The 21,202-nt window shown below is 32.3% G+C and overlaps 3 protein-coding genes across 9 annotated transcripts in view; 1 reads left to right on the top strand and 2 right to left on the bottom strand.

Moving 5' to 3' along the window:
* Nucleotides 1-20,599, top strand: part of LOC122717855 (A-kinase anchor protein 17A-like) — a 68,714-nt gene extending 48,115 nt beyond the window's left edge. Inside the window, exons 1-7 of one of the 7 annotated variants that reach the window (XM_043942304.1) lie at nt 16,686-17,211; nt 17,575-18,203; nt 18,282-18,430; nt 18,514-18,721; nt 18,794-18,988; nt 19,078-19,204; nt 19,271-20,597. In XM_043942304.1, the coding sequence (XP_043798239.1) occupies nt 17,037-17,211; nt 17,575-18,203; nt 18,282-18,430; nt 18,514-18,721; nt 18,794-18,988; nt 19,078-19,204; nt 19,271-20,166 (2,379 nt within the window). In that variant the 5' untranslated portion in view covers nt 16,686-17,036 and the 3' untranslated portion in view covers nt 20,167-20,597. Of the gene's footprint in view, nt 1-16,685; nt 17,212-17,474; nt 18,204-18,281; nt 18,431-18,513; nt 18,722-18,793; nt 18,989-19,077 lie in introns of those variants that run through there. The other 6 variants (XM_043942306.1, XM_043942307.1, XM_043942305.1 and 3 more) reach the window with 6 other exon arrangements.
* On the bottom strand, nt 4,925-10,127 carry LOC122718288 (androglobin-like). Its single transcript, XM_043943186.1, has 9 exons — nt 10,004-10,127; nt 9,841-9,941; nt 9,676-9,753; nt 9,239-9,389; nt 8,745-8,963; nt 8,550-8,666; nt 8,202-8,476; nt 5,661-8,132; nt 4,925-5,560 (listed from the first exon to the last, which is right to left on the bottom strand). Exons 1-9 carry the CDS (start codon nt 10,125-10,127, stop codon nt 4,925-4,927), a joined length of 4,173 nt encoding a protein of 1,390 aa, XP_043799121.1.
* LOC122717856 (G-protein-signaling modulator 2) lies at nt 10,212-15,526 on the bottom strand. The gene is made up of 8 exons (XM_043942310.1): nt 15,180-15,526; nt 14,265-14,630; nt 14,047-14,189; nt 13,717-13,956; nt 13,155-13,626; nt 12,853-13,058; nt 12,632-12,776; nt 10,212-12,535 (listed from the first exon to the last, which is right to left on the bottom strand). Exons 1-8 carry the CDS (start codon nt 15,222-15,224, stop codon nt 12,332-12,334), a joined length of 1,821 nt encoding a protein of 606 aa, XP_043798245.1. The 5' UTR covers nt 15,225-15,526; the 3' UTR covers nt 10,212-12,331.
* Nucleotides 20,600-21,202: the final 603 nt, after the last annotated feature.

Here is a 21,202-nt window from a genome sequence, read left to right as displayed (position 1 = left end):
TCTTTTACATTTTCTTTTAAATTTTGTAAATACTTACACACACTCGTCATACACGCTTCGAATACTCAAATATTTCGCGCTTCACACGTGCCACTTTCCATATTTGGAAATACACGTCGACCGTCGATTCTTCCATTTGAAAGTGTCACTTTTCTCGAAGCGTGGGAAGCGGCGGAATTAAGCATTTAAAACTGTCGCAAAAGAAAAAGAAAAAAATGATAGATTATAATTTTAATTCGCAATTGAAGATATTTGCAATTGAGAGATATTCAAAGTTTTGAATTTAAAAGGGGATTTAGGTTTTTTTGGTTGGACATAAAAAAAGGGGATTAAATGGAGAATGGAATGGCTTTTATTTTTGGAATTGGATGACGAGCTTACATGGATGCCATCAATTGGATTTTGGAAGGAAGTCGTCGGCTTTGGGTATATGGTCTTTTGAGACACGGAAGTTAAACGTTTTTTTTCTTTTTTCTTTTTTTTTTTTTTTTTGCTTGGGGAAGTGATGTTTCGAAATTGAATTTCTTAGACGAAAAGAAGAAAAGAAAATTAAAGAGGGAGAGGATTTTGTTAAAGATAATTATTTTAATATAATTTTGTTTTTGAAGAAATAATATATAGAGAAGTGTCTTGAATTTGATTTCTTTAAGGGAAGAGTTTAATGATCTTTGGATTTTAATATTTTTCTTGCTTTTAGAAAGAATAATATGAGGAATTTAAAAGTTTTTTTTTCTTAAAAAATTTATTTGTCTTAAAAAAAAAAAAGAAGAAGGAGAAAGATGTAGATTTTAAAATTTAATCATCGTAACGAAGATAAAACAAGTTGGTTTAAAGATATAACAAATTTTTAATGAATGTAATATGTACATTTAAAAGGTTAAGAGTATTTTAATTAAAGAAAACTTTCGCAATGAAGTATGTATGAACGTTATCAAGTTCGGGCTTCGATTGAGAAACGCGAACGACATTGGCCTCTGCGTTCTGAACCAATAAGCATATTAAGAAGCCATCGTTTCCGGTCACTTCGATTAAAAACAACCATTGTCAGTCGACCACTCGTTCGTGATATTCAAATCAGGGAAAAAAAAAAAAAAATCAAATAAAATGAAGCAAAGTTTATTTTTATCTTAAAACGTTTAAAAAATCCATTACATCTGCATAATTATCGATATATCTCTTTTTTCTTTTTCTTCTCTAATAAATATAAAAAATAAAAAATAAAAAAAATAAGAAAAAAATCCAATATTTCAAACATAGTCGTTCTCGAAGACGTATCGTTCATTTTATTGTCGTTACGTAATTCTTTTTAGAATTATATGCGGGTGGCGGCAATAACAATGAGATGCATGTTTTCCTTGACACTGAGGTTAAAAGTTAACCTCAAGAAGATGAAACATAGCTTCCTTATTTTACTCGTTACGACATTCTCCATTTGTAAACTCGCGATTGGTAGCACGTTTTTAATACAGCACGTTTTAAATGCATCGAGAAAGGAGAAACAAAAGAAAACGAGGGAAGGGAAATTTCAAAAAATAAATAATTTACGAATCACGAGTTAAATTAAATTAAATTATAACAATAAGAAATTTCGACTTTTACATTTAAGATTTTATCACGTCGTTTTAAATCTATTAAAATTTCATGCTGTTAACGTTAATAAATTATACTCCGATACTCGCAAATTATCAGCGTGTACGAGGCTTAACGCTCGTTCACGGAGGGAAAGAATAGGCGAAAGATGACACAGAGAGCTAACGGGGACGCATAAATCCCGTGTCGTGCCTTTGCGGCTTCTACCAGCGAGAAATTTCCGATAACAGCCGCTCGTAAAGAGCGATTTTCCGATCGACGGCCACGATTTTGAGCGACGACGATGAAAATTGTCGGCCGTCCCTAATGCAAGTCGTGACTCTCCAACGAGATCAACGATGATTAACGACGACCGTGTTCGTTCTTTTCCATTCTTTTTCTTTTTTTCCTCTCTCTCTCTCTCTCTCTCTCTCTCTCTCTCTCTCTCTCTCTCTCTCTCTCCTCCCTCTCCCCCCTTGTTTTCCCTTTCCTACTCGCCAGTGGCCCGTTTAACGGCCGTAAAACGAGAAACGAGCTATCGCACGAGCATAGGGAAGCTTTACTGTGATTGTGAGGCCGCTTCATTTACCGCGAAAGCGTTAAACCAAGCGTCGCCATGCTGCGTTTTATGGTTGATAGTGTTCTAGTAGCCTTGCAAGTTTGAAATGGAATTCATTGACAAAGATTTGAAAGAAAAGAAAAAAAAAAAAAACAAAAATAAGTTCAATGTAATTTCTATGGGAAATCGTTTTATTATTATTATTATTATTTTCCCTTTCTTTTTCGGAGGCGTGGAATTTTTAAGTTCGAGAGAAATATTTATTTGCTTTCTTTCTTTTTGGGGGGGGGGGGGGAGAAGTATTTCATCGATATTATTTTGTTGGGTTTGGTCGGGTGTAGAAATTCTTAGACACCCGAGGAACTGTCGAAGCTCGCGAATGACAAGAAGATCTTAAACTAAAAGTCACGATGACGTGTTCCTCGACTCAATCTTCACTTTATTCCTTCACGCGCGTATGCACACATTCAATTGAAAAGATAAATTCTACTAAGATTCTTTGAATCTTAATTTCAATCATTGATGTTTCGATTAAATGAATTTTATTAAAGGTCTCAATCTTATTTAACGCTTTCTTCTTATTCAGCTTTCTTCTTGTAACGCGAGTTATAACACATGAATTCGTAGCAAACGTAAATCGACGTAGTTCGTGAAAACCAACGTCGTGTCACCGCCGACATTTGTTAATTCGTTCGATGACATCCGACAACGGGCAACAAAAATGATCGACGCGATTGCCAACGCTCTGCCCTGCAGTGAACGAGCCTGCAACGTTGGATGCACCTGCGATCAGCGTATGCATGTTTCATCAGCATGTATATTTTATAAAAACGTATTAATAGAAAAATTTACCTCGTGAGATCAGTTTAACGAATAGTTAAATACATATCTTCTATGTGATATTTGAATTAGAATTTTACGATTTCGCGTATAATAATTATTTGTTCAATTTAATCGTAACATCTTTATTTCATTGCGATGAAATAAAAACTTATTTAATGGATTTCAATGCTTACCTCGTTAAACCATAATAATTTCCACAAAACGCGAAAAACTTTATCATTATTGGATGTACACGGGCATGAAACCGGTGAACTCGATAAAAAGTCGTAACCAAAGTGTATATACGTACACGCTAAGATTCATCATCCACCACCTTTTTCTACCTCATCACCAACAAAAACTTGCTCCACATACAACCGACCAAAGCGAAACACCTTCAACTCGCCTTTCTTCGTCGCGTATATCTACTTCTCTCAATCAATTTCTCCGGTAAAACCAGACCGATCGTGCAAAACCGACTCGCTGTGATGGAAAAAGAAGAAAGAATAAAAAAAGGAGGAGGAAAAAAAAAAAAAGAAAAGAAAAAGAAAAAGGAACAAGAAGGAAGAAGCGCACATTAACCACACGTTGGATAAAATCCCGACACAACTCTATACGCTTCTCGGCTGCGCTGTACCTGTTCTTGCGCTTAACCTAGACCTCTTCCCCAAGCAGTTTTGTAATAATCTTGCTAGACGACGGGGACTGGTCCCGGATGAAAAATGGTCGGAACGGATCAGCGTACTTTTCTTTTCCACAGCCGAGCGGGGAACCGCGTCATTAAAAGGTGCCCCGCCGACGGTCCTCTCCTCCTCCGTGATGCACCGCAGCCTACCAGTATGCAAACATCGACTTCTGTTTGAGTTCCTCGCGATAACCGCGATTTGTGTATCGATGAACTCTCCTGTCCCTGACCGAGTCTGGATCGGCGATTTTTGTTTTTAATCGGTGTGCCCTGGTTTTATCGCGTCAATTTATATGAATTTGTATATTTTTTTCTTTCTTTTTGAATAATAATTTTTGAATCTCGTTGCATACAAAATATCCTTTCCAGAATTCGTTGAGGAAAGTATTCGATGACGAAGAAGAAACTTTTGTAGAGAAGGAATTGAAGAAAATTTTCTTGCGACGAAGTTTATTAGATTTCTTTTTTTTTTTTTATAATTATTAAAAATGCATACATGGTCATGGTTTTGAAACTATTAATTATTAATCTTTATTCGAGTATGAACGAGTAACGTAGATCTAATTATTTATTAATTATAATAGTAGTTTAAATTTAATGCATAACGTATTTGGGAATATGCGTTCTAGATAATTGGCGATGAAAAATCGTGTCCGTTTAAGTGGATCCTGAATCATCGATCGCTATCTTTTAGAACGTATGATAATGGATCGTATATTTTGATCGAGGAGGACTTGGCGAGGATTGTGGAATCCGAGCGAGGAATGTCGTTGCACCGGATTATGCATGTTGGCCGCGGTTCCAACGATTAGTAAGGACAAGGTTCAAGCGGTAATTAGAGATACTTTTTTACGAATTGGAGTCGTGAATATGTAGATGGTAATGCATATTGGAGATGGTAGATATTTCTCCAGTTTTTTTTTTTTTAATGGTGCAAGGTAAAGTTATGTACACTATCTCTGACAAGTATGTATCCACAGTTGTATAATAGATTAATCGAGGGGTGATACTGGCTTCTTAAATTATTCGTAAAGAGAGGGGATTACTGGGATACCGGTAATATAGTGGAATTAAGCGTGTGATTTAAGCGCGTATATCCACTGAATTAAATGGCGATAGATAAATGTTTCTCTATCCAATTTATAGTTTAGAAAGTGACAAATATTATAGATAGAAATTTTTGTTTGATTATTATTACTGTTTGTTGTAAACGGCCATTTTATCCGACATTTATAATCGAATTAATTTTCTTATCGCTAAATTATTCTATTTCTTAAATTTTAATTAGCCTAAGTTTTTTTATTTTTCTTGCTTTTTTTAGAGCTTATAGGACTCTTTTTAGTAGACTTAACGCTCGGTGCCAGAGATTTCATGGCAATGTAATTTTTTCGAACCTCGTATAAATTCTCCATTAAAGCTTTCCTCTCGCGAAATGCTTCCATGTATTTGATCCGATACAGTATATCGTGCTCCAATTTCTGCAATTTGTTTAAATTCTCCAATTCTTCGAGAAATTGCTCGTAATCCTGTTGAGCGCACGTAACATCCAATTTGCGCAGCACACTCAGCATTTCTTCTTTCGATTCGGTCTTCAATATCTCTTCATCCTCTTTGACCTCGTATACCGACAGATCCAAGGGTGGAAGTCTACGAAGCGAAGGAGGCGGACTCAAAGTCCTCTCCTCCATACAATGCGATATATCTGGCGCGTCCATCAAGGATCGCTCGTTGTCTTTTTTTATCAACGATTTTTCAGACTGATTCGAAACTTTCTTTTCCAAACATTCTATCGGCTGTTTGACCGCGTGTTTCTTTATGAAAGCTTTACGGATTTCTCTCCCACGTTCCAAACTGTCGGGATTGTCTTGTGCCCAGGTTTCCTTCATCTCGGCTATTTCCAACTCCTTCGTCCTGTCTTCGAATATCTGTCGAACGTAAAATTGGTATCATTGGTATTTTATATTGTTATCTTTGCAATTTTATTTATGTAAAAAAAAAAAAGAAAAAAAAACGAGAAATGTATACCTCTATTTTACTTCCAGAATCCGTGATCACTTGAAGAATCCAATAAGGAGACTCGAGAGTTTGAACATTTTCGTTGGATTGCTTGATACTTTTCTTTGATCTCGATGTGTCATTCTTTCTTATCACATTATTAGATGGTAATTTCGTTCTAACTATAGATCCACTTGGTTTCACTTTAAATTCCGACACGATACTCCATTCTGCCCTCGTAAGTGGCCAGGTTTTACCGAGAACCGATCCTTCCAAATAATAAGTCGTGTAAGGTACCACGTTATACTTATCATTTTTTTTGATATCGATTTCCTCCTTATATTCGCGCATCTTCTCATCGAAATCAAATCTTTTCTTAAACTTCAAATACACGACTGGCAAGATGACTACTGCGAAACCTCTATTTCTCGATATCAAATTGCCATGCTCGTCCTTTACTCTCAGCCTTATTTTCGCATTACTGTACGATACTCGTAATCTGAACGACATTATACTAGACTGCATCACTCGAATAGTCCATTTTGAAATGAAATTTCTCGAATTGGGGATATAAGTGTTGCACAACTCTTCTATGATCAAGGTGGGAGGTGTGATCATGGTATAGCTGGTTTCATTGATCAAAAATTGAAACTCGGGCTGTCCTTTCATGGTGATTATATTTAAAGTCCAGGGTAACTCTTTCGTCTGATTTGTATCGCTATCGGTCCATCCATAACAGAAAAGGGTGTAACCAAGTTTCGTGTGCTCGTAACGAGTTGGCACCACGTTATTCACTACTTTTAATATCTCTTTGTCCAACAGGTTGTCGAACACGCGCACATCGTATCTCGGTAGATTAATGAATAGATTTATATTGGCGAGAACCACCTCACCGACTCGAGGATTTATTATAATTCTTATAATAGGAAACCATTGATTTGGCTTCAGATTGGTCAACGTCCCTTTGAACTCTACCGATTGCAAGATGTACTCAAAATCTTTAGAGCAATAGAAAATATCGTAGAATTTATCATGATACCTGACAATATTTCTCAATATACTATTAGCCAATGATTCTTGTTTGTTGTAATTAAACAATTCCGTGATCTTAAGTAAATTTTGCGAAATCTCATTGTGCTTTTCGTGTTGAGGCTTATGCATCTTCAGATACTTTTTCAGAATAATCATCTTGAAAAATGATTGAATAATGCTAGCAGCTTCATCCTTTCGAGAAACAAAATTAAATCTGGACTCTAAAGGTGGATCTTCTCCGTGTATGCTCCTATATCTTAAAGTCCTCAAAATTACCGAGATCTCGTCGTAGCATTGCATACCGATCTTATGATTCAGAAAAAATACTCTCAATGCTCTCAACGTGTTCGGTAACTCGTTCTCGGCTATAATCTTTGTAATAGAGTTTATCAGTTCTTTGATAAAGTATTCGTGCACCTTTTGAAAAAATATTTTTTTTCTTTTCTTTTTCTCCAGAGAGAACGGTAAGTAGCTACCGTAATAAAGCTTCAACGCTTTCGAATATCTTTCGGTGCCAAACGATTGAAAGGCATTACTTATGGAGTTGCTTATGTGCTTCGCCATCCTATCGACCATTTCGGACTCCGTGCACATCAATTGATACATCTTTCTTCTATCACCCACGTGGAAAATCGTGTCCGAGGAAATGCTCACGTAACAATTCGAGTCTGAATGACAATAGATTTGCAAGATATGTCTTCCGGGATTTATTTCGAGTATAGTCGCTTTCGTCCCAGCAGTTAGAATGAAAATCAAGTAGTCGGGTTTCTCCAATTTTCGAAACCAATGATTCTTTTCCACGGCCAGATAACCCTTGTGCGCTTTCAACAGAGTTCTAGGATTTGTCCCTTCGTCCCTCTCGTTTTTCACGATTTCCCCTGTAACTTGAAACGTCGAGAAGTTGATCAAGAAGAATTTTTCCTCCACGGAATCGGTGAAAATGTACAATGGATCGTTCCTGGATTTTAACATTTTTTGGGGCCATAGATACGTGTCGATGAATTCGGGATCTTTGGTTTGTCTGGACGGAGAACTCTTTTTGCTCTCCTTCTTACTGTCTTTCTTCGTCTCGGATTTCTCATCGCTCGGTTTCATTGCAAAACGATCCGACAATTTCATAGTGTATTGAAAATAATCTAATTTATAGAAGAAATCAACTTCTTTTATGTAGGGTTCTATTTTGTTGAAGTCCGCCCAGAAACAGATATCGTCTAACGTCTCGTCTTTCTGGGGATTCTTTGATCTTTCATTAATTTTATTTTCTTCCATCGCTCTGAACATATCCTTGTCAACAACGTTCTTCATCATCTTATTGTATTTATTGATCACACTCTCCTCGCATTTCTTCAAAGGGCTGACAACTTTCAACGATCGGATCGGTACGAAATATTCGATTGGATTGATTATATTCTCGCTGATCGCCCATTTTAACCATCGATAAAACTTCCATTTTGCTAGAGGAGGCTTCACCTGCGTTTTCAATTAACCTTAACGTTTATATTTTACTTAAGATTAGATTCAATTGATTGTTCAACCTACGTCTTTAGGGTCTAGGGGAATATCACGCGACTGATCTACGTAAATGAAGTGGCTCCAACACGGTGACAATTCCGGGACATTTTCGTTTTTTATATCTCTTAAATCTAGAAACAGGGAAACTGGTTGTGGTTTAATCAACGCTTTAATCTTTGGATCGTCGAGCTTCGATTTTCTCGTGTCGTCGGTCTTCCCCGTACGATCGGTATCCTTGGACTTCCTCGTTCTCATCGTTTCCTTAGATTTTTTCACTTCTTTAATCCTCTTGGATCTCACCTCTGTTTGCGAAGACTATAAACACTATAAACAGATCATGGGGACGATAAACTCGACAAAAAACACGTGACTAACCCTGACTTTCTTGCTCGTCTTCTTTCTCCCATTCGAAATGATCCGCGTATTTTCTCAAGAAATCCCACTTGTCTTGCGGCGATTGATAATGCATCTTGAATTTCAAACAAACCCATCCTACGTTCGAAGAAAGAAAAAACAAAGAAATGGAATAAATTACACATCTTAACATTAAATTCAGATTTCTTTCTTTACCGGTTAAACACGCAACGGGATGGAAATCTATGATTTCACAGCTATTCGAAGTGAGGGAGCTAAGTTTTAATAAAGCCTTCGAAAGAATCATGGGCCATAATTCGAAATTATTATTAGTACGGGGTAAAAGTGGCAATTTTTCTTTATTCACTGGTATCATATCATCCACCACTATTCGCCGCCAAGCTCCCAGAAAATACAATCTTACGATGTATTTGCCTTGGATAGAATAAAAAAAACAGACAATTTATTCATATAATCATTATAAACGTAATAAAAATAGAGAAAGAGAGAGAGAGAGAGAGAGAGAGAGAGAGAGAGAGAGAGAGAGAGAGAGAGAGAGAGAGAAAGAGAGAGATTTTCTTTCTTCGAACAAATAAAGAATACGCTTCTCGAAAGGATCGAAATAACACGAATAATTTGATTTAATCCAATGAAGAAAAGGAAAGAAATAGAAAAAAAGAGAGGGGCATGATTAATAAAACAGAACGTACCATTTGGATTTATGACAGGGCGATGTTGTACCCCCTTTCCAGCTTTGTTCATCGAATACACATTCATCCAACCCTGCCAAGGTTGGTTCCGCCCAATCCAAATGAAATTGTTGCTCTCGCCACTTATTTCCAATCCATTTCTGCCGCAGTACTGGAGATTTATTAGCGCGGAAATAAACCATCGCATGAACTGAAAGTCGTTCCTTAATTGAATCGAGTTCAATTTCAATATAATTGAAATTTCTTGATCCATTCTATTGCGAATGGATCAATTTGTCACCCCGATTTTTCAACGATCATGAATCGTACTTTGATTTATTCTCAATGTATATCCCATTTTTTTTTTTTTTCGATAATTTTGTTCTTTTTGCGACAAAAAATGGAATATTTTTTTTCTAATTTTCGAAAGAGTTACAATTTCAGATTATTTAGATTACCTGGCTGTGCAATAAGTGTCTGTTGTTAATGATGAAGTCTGAGTACTTTAAATTGTTGACAACTACTGTCAATGGTTCCTAAATTCAAGTTACACCTTCACATTGTAGAATTGTATTTATAATATAAATTTATAATGTAAAATTAATTTTTAACGTTGAACGTACAGTCAAATTGTCTAAATTCTTCGCTCTGATCCATTCATGACACGTCAAAGTTAAAGGTAATTGCACGACTTGTGTGTCGAGAAACAAACCATCCGGTCCATCTAGAAGAAATTATATGAAGGATGGAGTCATATGAAGGAAAAAAGTTTCCTATATTAATTACTTTTTGGAAACGCCCAATTTTCCTTATTTAATACTACGTCGTTCCATTCTGACCATAACGTAGAATCATCCGTAGGTGGGACGTCGAATACGTTTTCTGAAACTTTTCTGGACATCTCAGACATATTTGAAAATTCTTCAGTAAAAGACGATCGTTCTTACGTGAAAAAAAGATAAAAATGTTCATGGGAAATAATTAAATATTAGAATTTCTGGAAAAAGTATATATATATATATATATATATTTATTGAATCTCTGTATTATACATTAGCTATATGAAGACGAGTTGCGAATCTACGGTAAACAGACTCCATAAAAAATATTACAGTTTAAAGAAACTATATTATCTCATTAGTATCTAGTTCGCTACGACGCTATCGCGAACCTTATGAAACTAAATACATATTAAAGATATAGAATGTGGTACAAATTTAACGTTTACAAAAAAATAGTATTATCTTTAGTTATATAAAACTGAATAATGAATCAATATTTATTTCGATCCTTTTCAATGATTAACTAGATGAGCTTGTACATTTAAGCCATTAGAACGAAGTATTATTTATCTTTTTTTTTCTTTCTTTTTTTTTTTTTTTTTTTTTNTTTTTTTTTTTTTTTTTTTTAACAAACTTTTCATTTTAGATTTACATAGTTACACAATTTTCTTAACAACAAGAAAAATAATACTACGATTCGTACATACACGAATTACAATTAATTCCTCGTTTTTTCTTTTTCCAAGATATCAATAATATCTTCCTACTAACAATACTCAAATATGGCTTTATAGTCATTTGACAGGCTCGGTTTAATTTTATAGTCAATATTACAATTAGTTTTAGATTTTAGTACATAAGTATAATATGTAGGCGTGAAACGTTTTAGCCTCGAAATGCACATACACGTATATATATGCATATATGTAGGTCGATAGAATTGCATAAATTTACTAAGGCATTGTTTCATTTTTTCTTATTTTTGTCATTTAAAAATTCTTTACCAAAGCGTCTTCTCATCGTATCCAGAGATAAACAATGTATAAGATTTGCATTAATTTAAATTATTTATCGGTAAGATATTTTAACGATTATAAATACAATGGATTATGTAATGGAATGTTGAATACGTTCCACTTTTGAACATGTTATCCAACTACTTATCTTTTCAAGATTTGTAGAACACACGGAGATCATATGATACAGCGTATTGTATCAAATTATTAAGTTTGAGAATTCCTATAAATCGAATTCTCTCATATATATATATAATTAAGATCCTTTGAGAATTTTAGCCCTTTGGAATAATATCAATATAGAATTTTTAGTTAGGTACTATTGAAATTAAGGATGATCATGATTGATCCAGTCTATATCCACAGATACATTAATTTACACTCCGTCTATTTGGAATATGTAAAATATACATGAACGACGGAAACTGATATCGTAATTATATCGTAAGATAAAGGGTAACGTTGATTTAAAATTATTATACATGTTACAATTCACGTATGTCTATCAACATATAATAGAGAAAATATAAATGCAGAAAAATAGACAAACAACAAGGACTAACAATTTCTTCTTTCGTTTTTTACATTCTATATTTAGATCTCAACAAATCAATTATGTTTGGCACCAACTCATTACTTATCTACCTTCACAATTCACGGAAATAATCAGCAAATAAATAGATTATATATTATCGAACTTATTAAAAAAAATATATATATATATATAATGCCAGGATTGATAAATCTTCCGTGTTTATAATGTAACATTTTCTTCTGAAATATATTTGTATGACTCATATCCTCAACCTGGCAGTGTTTACAATGTCATAAATTGTTTTTTGTCTTGAATTATTTAATCATTTTCTAATTTCCACTATAAAACAAATAATTTTCTACTTTAAGAATATAAAATTATTTTCTATCTTTAATATCGTGCAATACTTTCTGATTGATTGCACGAATAACATACGTTTGTATGTACAGATTTTGGCACCATGTCATGGATTATTAGTTAAAAGAGAGAAAATTTTTAAGTTTAATAAAATATGTAAAGTATGTTATGCTTGCAACAATGCAATATTGTTATATTGTTATAAATATAAGATGGAGAACAAATGTCAGTGGACGGTATAATAGTACCTTGCAGTTTTCTAAAGTCTGAATCATATAATGATTTCATAGGCTGTGAGTGGAATGCACAAATTAAGCACTGAACCTTGTCACAGAAAAAGACAAAGAGAAATTGTGTGGAACGAGTTGTAGAATTTCAAGCAAGTTAATTATCATAAAATTTTTCTCAATTACATATTAATGCTTTAACAAGTCTTGCCAGGACCAGAAGCTCTTTGATCTTCCATTCGTCCGGCCTGAAGTCTTTGTATTAAAGCAAAAAGATCTTCCTCAGGAACTGTCGATCCTGCTTGAGTAGTCCCGTTAGATCTTTGGTTGTGTTCCTCTTCAGCATCGTGCACCGTTGATGCTGCTGGTAAAGGACTTCGCTGGTCCTCTAAACGTGAACCCTATACATGTGCAATTTATTTAATGTGTAATAAAATAAAATTAAAGCAAAAAATAGATACATGCTTAATAATACATAATAATATAATAATACATACTTGGCATTTAACTAGCATTTCGATAAAGGAATCATCAGAATCTTGATTACTATTTAGGCCAGGTAAATAAGGCAATGTCACTCGTTGTTCATCCATTCTTTTACTCTGCATGCCAGCAATGAGCTCTAATAAATCTTCTCCATCTCTAAAAATAAAAATAATTTATTTTAATATATGTTATTATTAAAAAAAAAAAAGTACTTTTTTGTAAAATTACATACTTATCGTCTTCAGGTGTTATAGTTTTAAACTTCTGATTGCGATTTATGTTTAATGCACAGCGTTGATCATCCATTCTACCAGATTGAAAACGAGAAAGAAGATCAAAGAAATTATCTTCTTCTTTTTGAGTAATTTGCGGTGTCGCGTTATTACTTTTATCTATTTGAGATTCAGCTTGCTCTTTTAATTTTGCATCTGGTGTAAGCTAAATAAATGATTTTCGTGAAGGATTTATAATTTCATAAATAATTGAAAATTCAAGATATGGAAGGCACAAAATTATATTAAATAATTAAATTACCTTAATGAGATCTAAATTATCCATACTTTGTCGTCTAAGTCTGTATCTACATGGTGATGATATATTAATATTTGATCCTGTATTGGTCAATAATTTTTGTGCAATATTTTCTTTATTATTCTCTTGTTGTCCTTTTTCCAAGCCCAAAATTTTTTGCAAATCATCAACATTCATTTGTGCAGTAGCTTGTCCCATCGGATCTTCCAATTCTTTGGAGATATTTAAATGTAAATTAGCATAGTGTAATGCTTTCTCATGGTTACCCATTGCTGCATATGCATTGCCTAAAGACCAGCAGGCACGACCTTCACCTACTCGATCTTTAAGCTGTTGTGCTATTTCAAGATGCCATAAATGATATTCTATTGCAGTTGGATAATCTCTGAGTAAAGTATATGTATTTCCTAAAGAATAACATGCTTGTGCTTCTACTTCTCTATCTCCTAATTCTTGTGCAAGGACTAGGGTTCTCCTATAATATATAATAATATATGTTATAATATATATTTTTTTAAATATTGACGAAAAAAAGAATATAAATACATTTAATATAAATACATACTTATAATGTTGTGCAGCTTTCTCAAATTCGCCAAGAAATATATGAGAATTTCCTAAATTACTATTTGCTCTTCTTTCAGCAGCTTTATCACCAAATTCTCTAGCAATTTTTAATCTTTCATTATGATAATAAATTGCTTGTTGAAAATCACCAAGAAGATAAAATGTATTCCCTAAATTTCCACAGGCTCTACCTTGAGCAGCAGAATCTTCTAATTCTTTCATTAATTCTAAATTTTCTCTATAAAAGGCATTCATATGATTTATATCAATATATATATTTTATATTTTCTCTTTATCTTTAACAATATTTATATTTATATTTTCTTACTCATAATAGTGTACCGCTTGTTGTAAGCATTGTCTAACATCTTCAGAAAATTCCCCGGGATCTTGATGACCTACTCTACCAGCTTGCTTACCTTTGGCATGATAAACATTTCCTAAATTGTATAAAGCTCTTCCTTCACTAAGCTATAAAAGAAATTTTTTGTTTAATATTTAAACAACATTGTGTAAATTTATAAGAAATGATTCTATGAGACACACCTTATCTCCAATTTCTCTTGAAATTTCCAAGTGTCTTTTGCAACAAATCATAGCTTCATCAAATTTTCCCATAACTTTTAAAGTATTGCCCAAATTTCCACTGGATTTAGCTTCCCCTAACTTATCTCCCATATTACGTGCAAGTGTCAAATCTAATTTATGATATTGCATTGCTTTCACATAATCTCCAAGATAAAAATAAGCATTTCCTAATTGGCTGTAAATTGCACTTAAGATTCTTAAGTCATCTGTGCCTGCTTGAATTGCAGCTTGAAAAAATGCAACTCCAGATTTGCAATCTCCAGCCTTACACAGACGCTCACCCTCAAGCGCCAATTCAAGGCACATGTTCCACCTTTCATTATTCTGTCAAATATAAGAAATTTCATTTAAAATAATTATTTATTATGTAATGAAATTATGAATAAATAATAAAAATATATTAGAATTATATTTCAATTCAACAAGAAAAACAGAATTATAAAATGTTTAATATATAATTACAATATGCTTTCTTTTAAAAAAAAATGTGAAAAGAATATGGAATGATTATGGGAGTGGCTGAACATGCAACTATAATAAATTGATTATAGACAAAGTTTATACTAATAATTTAAATTTATTAATAATTTCAAATGAATAATAAATTAAAATAAATAAAAAATCTTAAAAATGATTAATTAATGCATTAATTACAATTAATAAGTACATATAATAAAAAACATTCATTGTATGTCTAATATTTTCTTTTTTCTCAATATATGTTAACTGTTTATAAAAATCTTTATAAAATTATATATCGATAAATAATAAAAAGTAAAATAAATAAAAATAAATTAATCGTACAATAATTGTAATGATAGAATAGTATGAGTCATGCATAGAAAAGCATAGCATTTAATATGGTTCACTTACTTGCCCTTCCGATGATAAATTTTCTGCACTCGCGCTCAAAGACATTGTGCTTCTTTTTGTTTTTGCTTTCTTCGTAAATTAATAATCAATCCTCTAAATTTTTCGACTGTAAAATAACGCGAATTTTACATAAATTGTAAAGAATTAATCGGATTATGATAATAATTTGGCGTGTACAATTTTTCACGCATTGTGGTCCTGCTATTTTTCTATTACGATTTATTCTTTTTGCATAACCACATCCGCATATTTCTGCGAATAAAAAGCGCGTTACTTTTCTCTATATGATATATAACTATTCGCGGCACTTTCACAATGCAATTGGCCAAAAATTAAGCGTCCAAACAAATGGCGCTCGATGTAGCTAATAAAACCATGGATGAAATACAAAATAGATCTATCATCTTATGAAACTTTGTATCCTATATTCTGAAATACCGATTGCGCGAAAAATAAAAGAAATGTTGGAATTATATTTAATTCAAACATAAAAAAATGAAGAAATAAAAATTGAAAAATAATTTCTTTAATATATTCTTTCATAAATATTATTGTGCATTATATATTGTGCATTATATGTATTGTATTCATAGACATTTGATTGTTACAAATAATAGATGGATCATGTATCAAATGAATTATTTATGAATTAAAAATTATACGTGTATTTTTTATTACAATGAAAATAAGAATATCTGTGTAAAAATATTTTGATCAATACAAGATAGATAAAGAAGACAAAGAAAGAAAAGAAAAAGAAAATAAACATAATTAGATATCGATGCCGTTTCTTCTGCATAAATTTCATAAAGTATAGATAAAGAGAAAAGGATAGAGAAAGAGTAAAAATATTGAAATCAACGCCATCTTCAGAGTGCCGCAAATGAAACTTATAAAGAAAGAAAAGTACATAATTAAAAAAGGACAGAATAAGAATTGACTTTCATCGCCATCTCTTAAATACTAGACCTATTTTTTCAAAGTATATTTGCTTACAAGATAAAGATAAGATTTGACTATTAGCGCCATCTCTTGAATAAGTTTATTTTAAAATATTATTATGATATTTCTAATATTCGAGAGATGGCGGTGAAAGTTAATTCCTTATCTGTTTCTATCTTTCTCTTATTATTTGCTCTTCTTGTCTATATTTGTTTCATTTGCAGCACTCACGAGATGGCGTTGATTTCACAATTTTTAATTTATCTCTATCTTTATTCCATTATTTTCTTTCCTTCTCTAGCTAGATGCGTGACCACAGACGAAAATATTATGGAATGTTAAATGAATGTTATTTTTTACAATATATTTTAATTAAATTACTTTATTTTAATTCTGCAAATTTCTAAATAATTTAATTTTTTGAAACGAAAAATTAATGATAATAATAAATAAATTTCGTTTGATGATTAACCAAAATTCCATAGATGGCGTTCTCTACGTACATGCAATACATAACGATTTTGGACTCAATGTACTATCATGACGCTTTGTGTGTATTTTGTACTTCTCTTTATATTTACAGTGTTCAATCGGTTGAGCTTGACAGAACCTAAACGATGGATTAAAACCGTTCTCGTGAATGAAATTTAATCGGTAAACGAAAAGTTATTCGGCAAAAGTGATTTGAATCGCGATAAATGAAACGATATTAAACGGTGAAGTGAAGAAGGGGAATCTTTCAGATCTGAGAAAGATTTTTAGTCATTTCGAATGGATATACAACCTCTCTACTGAATGGTTTTCATCTTACTGGGTTTACTTTGTCGTAAGATAGATATTTAACAATTGTAACTTTTCTTTGTATCACACAATTTTATATTTCTTCTTCTACTATAACGAAAGTACATTAGATTAATGATGAGTGATGGTAAGAAGGTAGGTGAAAATTCCAGTAGTGAGGTTGTTAACCTATTTCGAAGCTGTAGGGATCTTAGTGACATCGTACCTCTATATACACCACGAGCACTTTACTTAAAGCCAGTTGCAAAGATAAATGTTTCTGTTAATCTTCCTCAACTGAAAGTTCCAGGTAAAATGGTTAAAAATGATACATATTCTATTTTCATTTGCATTTTTATTTAATATAAAAGTTATATTTACATTTGCATCTAAATTTGTTTATAATTCTTGACTGAATTTTCGTCAAAATCTTTCATCTATATATACTTCATATTTATAATTTTTTTTTTATATATGAATTATTTTTCGAAATCACATTTGCATATTTTAACCTCATGATTCTTTTAGGTTAATGGCAAATGCATTTATTAATAATATTGATTTCTGTGACAGGAAACATCATTATTGTTTTAAATTGTGCGCAAATCTATAATTATACACAATATTTTTAGCATAGTAGGTTTTTACAGAAAATTAACTGCGATATAAACAGGAAAAACAATATCAACATGGGAAGTAATGGAGAAGATACGTGCCTTTATACTACCAGACGAGTTTGCATCTCTGAAGGTAGCCAAGAGTACATTGGAATTTATCAGATTGGAAGGAGACTTGCAAGACAGATGCAGACTGCAGCGTGTACTTGCAAGATTAGACTCTCAACGTTTAAATTTATCTGGATTTCCCAATGTGTTAAAAGTCCGTGCAGCAGAAGCAAAGGATGATTTTCCTACAAGGCATAGCTGGGATTCATATTTCAGAGATGCTAAACATATGAATGAATTAAAACCTGGAGAAAGGCCAGATACTATACATGTAACAGGTTTGCCTGTTAAATGGTTCATTGAGGATGGAGCAACAATGCCTAGTGAATCCTTGATTAACAAAATATTTAGAAAATGGGGAATACTCAGAAGAATAGATGTACCTGCTGCTGATCCCTATAGATCTAGAATGCGTCTGGGCACAAATATAAATAAATTTAGTTATGAAGATGGCATATTTTTTGATGCTTACATTCAATATGTTGAATATATGGATTTTGTTAGGGCTATGGATGCATTGCGTGGCATGAAACTTCTCAAAAAAGAAGGAGATAAAGCATTTACGGCCGCTATTAAGGTACGATTTCGATAAGAATTTTAATTTATAATTTATTGTTTTAATATTAAATTAAAAAATTTTAATTATATTATGCAGATTACGTTTGATAAAACAAAACATATGAGTGATAGTACTGTAGCACATAGAGAATTTGAAAGAAAACGCCTAATAGCACAGGATACATTAGCAGCAGAACGACTACGTAGGAAAGAAGAAGCTGAAGAGAAACGTCGTGAAGAACTAAAGTAATTAGCAATAATATTTATCATCATAAATATAATTTCAAATATATATAATAGTTTGACATATTTGGTATCATTTTTATTAGGAAAAAAGAAGAGGCTGAAGCAATAGCTAAAGAAAATAGACGAAAAAAACGAGAAGAGAAACGAAAGCGTAAAGCTATAACTATATTTCGAAAGAAGGAAGAAGATAAAGTATCTATGAAAATTGCCAGAGAAGGACAAAAATTAATAAAAGCACAAAGACAGCTCGAAAGCATTCGTCTTTTAGATGAATTATTTGATAGAATAAAGGTAAATATTAACGAAAGTTTTATCATTTTTTTATAATAATAAACTTGACTAAAATTCATTTTTTGTATTAAGATAAAAGTGGAGAATAATGAAATTAATATAGATGAAGTAACAAACATAGATACAAAAAAGGAAGAGAAAAAGAATAATAAAGTAGATGGTACAATCGAAATATTAAGTTCAGAAGAAGATTCAAAAGATGGAAAAAAAGATAAGAAAATTAAAAAATTAAAGAAGAAAAAATCTAAAAAAGAAAAGAAGAAAAAAGTATCTATTTATTATATTCTTTTCTAATTTTTATTTATTTATTTATTTATATTGAACAGTTTCATTTTCTTTTTTTTTCTTTTTTATAGAAGAAACGAAAAAAGGGAAAAAATTCTGAAAATTCTGTAAGTCAAAGTGAAGAATCAGGTGAGGAGCAAACAAAAAAATTAAAAAGTGTTTTAAAACAAAATATTACATATCCATCATCATCAACAGGTGAGTATAAGTTGAAAAAATTTATACGAATCATTAAATATATTTATATTATTTTATCTCTTTCAGCACCTGCACCTCTAGAACCCCTTTCTTATCCACCGCTTTATCCACGTTTTCCACAACCATGGTATTACGATGCTACTTTACCTATGATTTACCCTAGTTTGCCAAGAGGTATGCCTAGGAGTGGTCGTTTCTTACGAGGAAGAGGTAGAGGATTTTCATGGCGTAATGCTGCAAATCATCGTACATTACATACGTTTAACCCTCATTTGTATAACGAGCAGTATTACAAGTACTTTGCTCATTTAGTAGGTCAGGATTATCGTGCTTTCGATTATAGAAGTTCACGGTCACGAAGTCGTAGTAGGTCAAGATCAAGATCAAGATCGAGATCTAGATCAAAATCACGATCGAAATCCACAAGATCAAGGTCTCGTTCGAAATCAAGATCTAAATCACGGGACAAATCGAGATCGAAATCACGATCAAGATCGAAATTAAAAACTAGATCGAGATCTCGAAGTAGAAGACGAAGTAGAAGCAAAAGTAGATCACGTTCGAAAAAACGACGAGGAAGATCAAAATCAAGATCGAAATCTGTAACAAGAATGAGATCTCGATCACGACGATCAAGATCAAAGAAAAGAACTCGTTCAAGAAGTCGTTCTAATTCTTGGAACAATAGCAAACATCGCTATAGACGTAGGCGCGAAAGATCAGTATCAAAGGTAAAGGTTACAAGAGCTAAATCTCGCAGTGGATCTCCTAAGAGAAGATCTCGTAGTAGTACATGGTCTATGCCTAAATCTCCCGGTAGAAGAAGTTGCTCCTGGTCAAAAAATGCGGATATCACTAGCAATAAAACGGATGCCGATAAATCGATATGTGCAATGGAGCAAAATATTGCAAACAAAGAATTATCACAAGCTTCTCATTTGGAGAATATAACTTCCGATTGATAAGAACCGAAGATAAGATCTAGATCTTCCATTTTATTTCTTTAATACTTTTACGTAAATGAAGCGTATTTATTAACGCTTTGTACAAAATCTGTATGAAATCTGTATGAATCCGTAATTATGTACTCGTAATTGTGTATATTCGTAGTAATTCTTTGATAAAAGGAGATATATATTTTTATTCTCAGACTGGCTCTTCCTGATTTTAGATGATTTCTTATAGTATAATCTATAGGAATGAAAATATGTAAGTGAATCACTTATACACGCGCAAAATATTGCTAATGTTCGAATCCTGTGGATATTTGAATTCTGAATGTGTATTGTATATATTGTTATGAATGATCAAAAAATAATAATAGATAAGAATGCTGCATTTTTATCTCAAGATTAAGAATAAATATATAACATTAACATATTAAATATGTATTGAATCATCCCCAAAATACTGCATATAGTAGTACACCGACATTTATTTTGGTAAATTATTTATTGATCCAAATATATATAATGAAATATTATATAAATTAGTTTTAACCTTTTTTATTTTTCTTCAGGAAAGGTACAGGATGTATCGAAGTAAAAAACAATAAGATTCGACTTGCAAATTTTATTTGTTTTTCGGCATGAAAATGCATTGGTTCATAAACATTATTAGTCATTATACTTCTATCCCTTCGTAAAGGATCGAAGATCGTTTTTTTTTTTCTTCCTTAGCAGCGTTCCTCGAAAATACACGCTACGATTAAAGTTTTATCGACTGGTGCTTCGCTTGATATTAAATAATTCGCCTATGATTAATAAGGTTTATTCTTTCTCTTTCTTTAACTTATTAGCGCCGTGATTAGCACCTCATGCATAAGTCCGCTCGATTCAAACATGACTCGTTTCGTTAAACACGGTATTCGTTTCTTTTCTTTTTTTTTTAATTTTTCCTCTTTAAAAATATGTGCTACATTTTTTTATTTGTTTCTTTGTCTTCTCATCGCTATATTTAATTATATAATAATACGTATATATATATACACCTCGCATC

Source organism: Apis laboriosa, unplaced genomic scaffold, assembly GCF_014066325.1.
Source record: "Apis laboriosa isolate Shangri-la unplaced genomic scaffold, ASM1406632v1 scaffold5_cov152, whole genome shotgun sequence".
NCBI classification, from domain to species: Eukaryota; Metazoa; Arthropoda; class Insecta; order Hymenoptera; family Apidae; genus Apis; species Apis laboriosa.
This window is presented reverse-complemented; position numbering and strand designations above follow the sequence as displayed.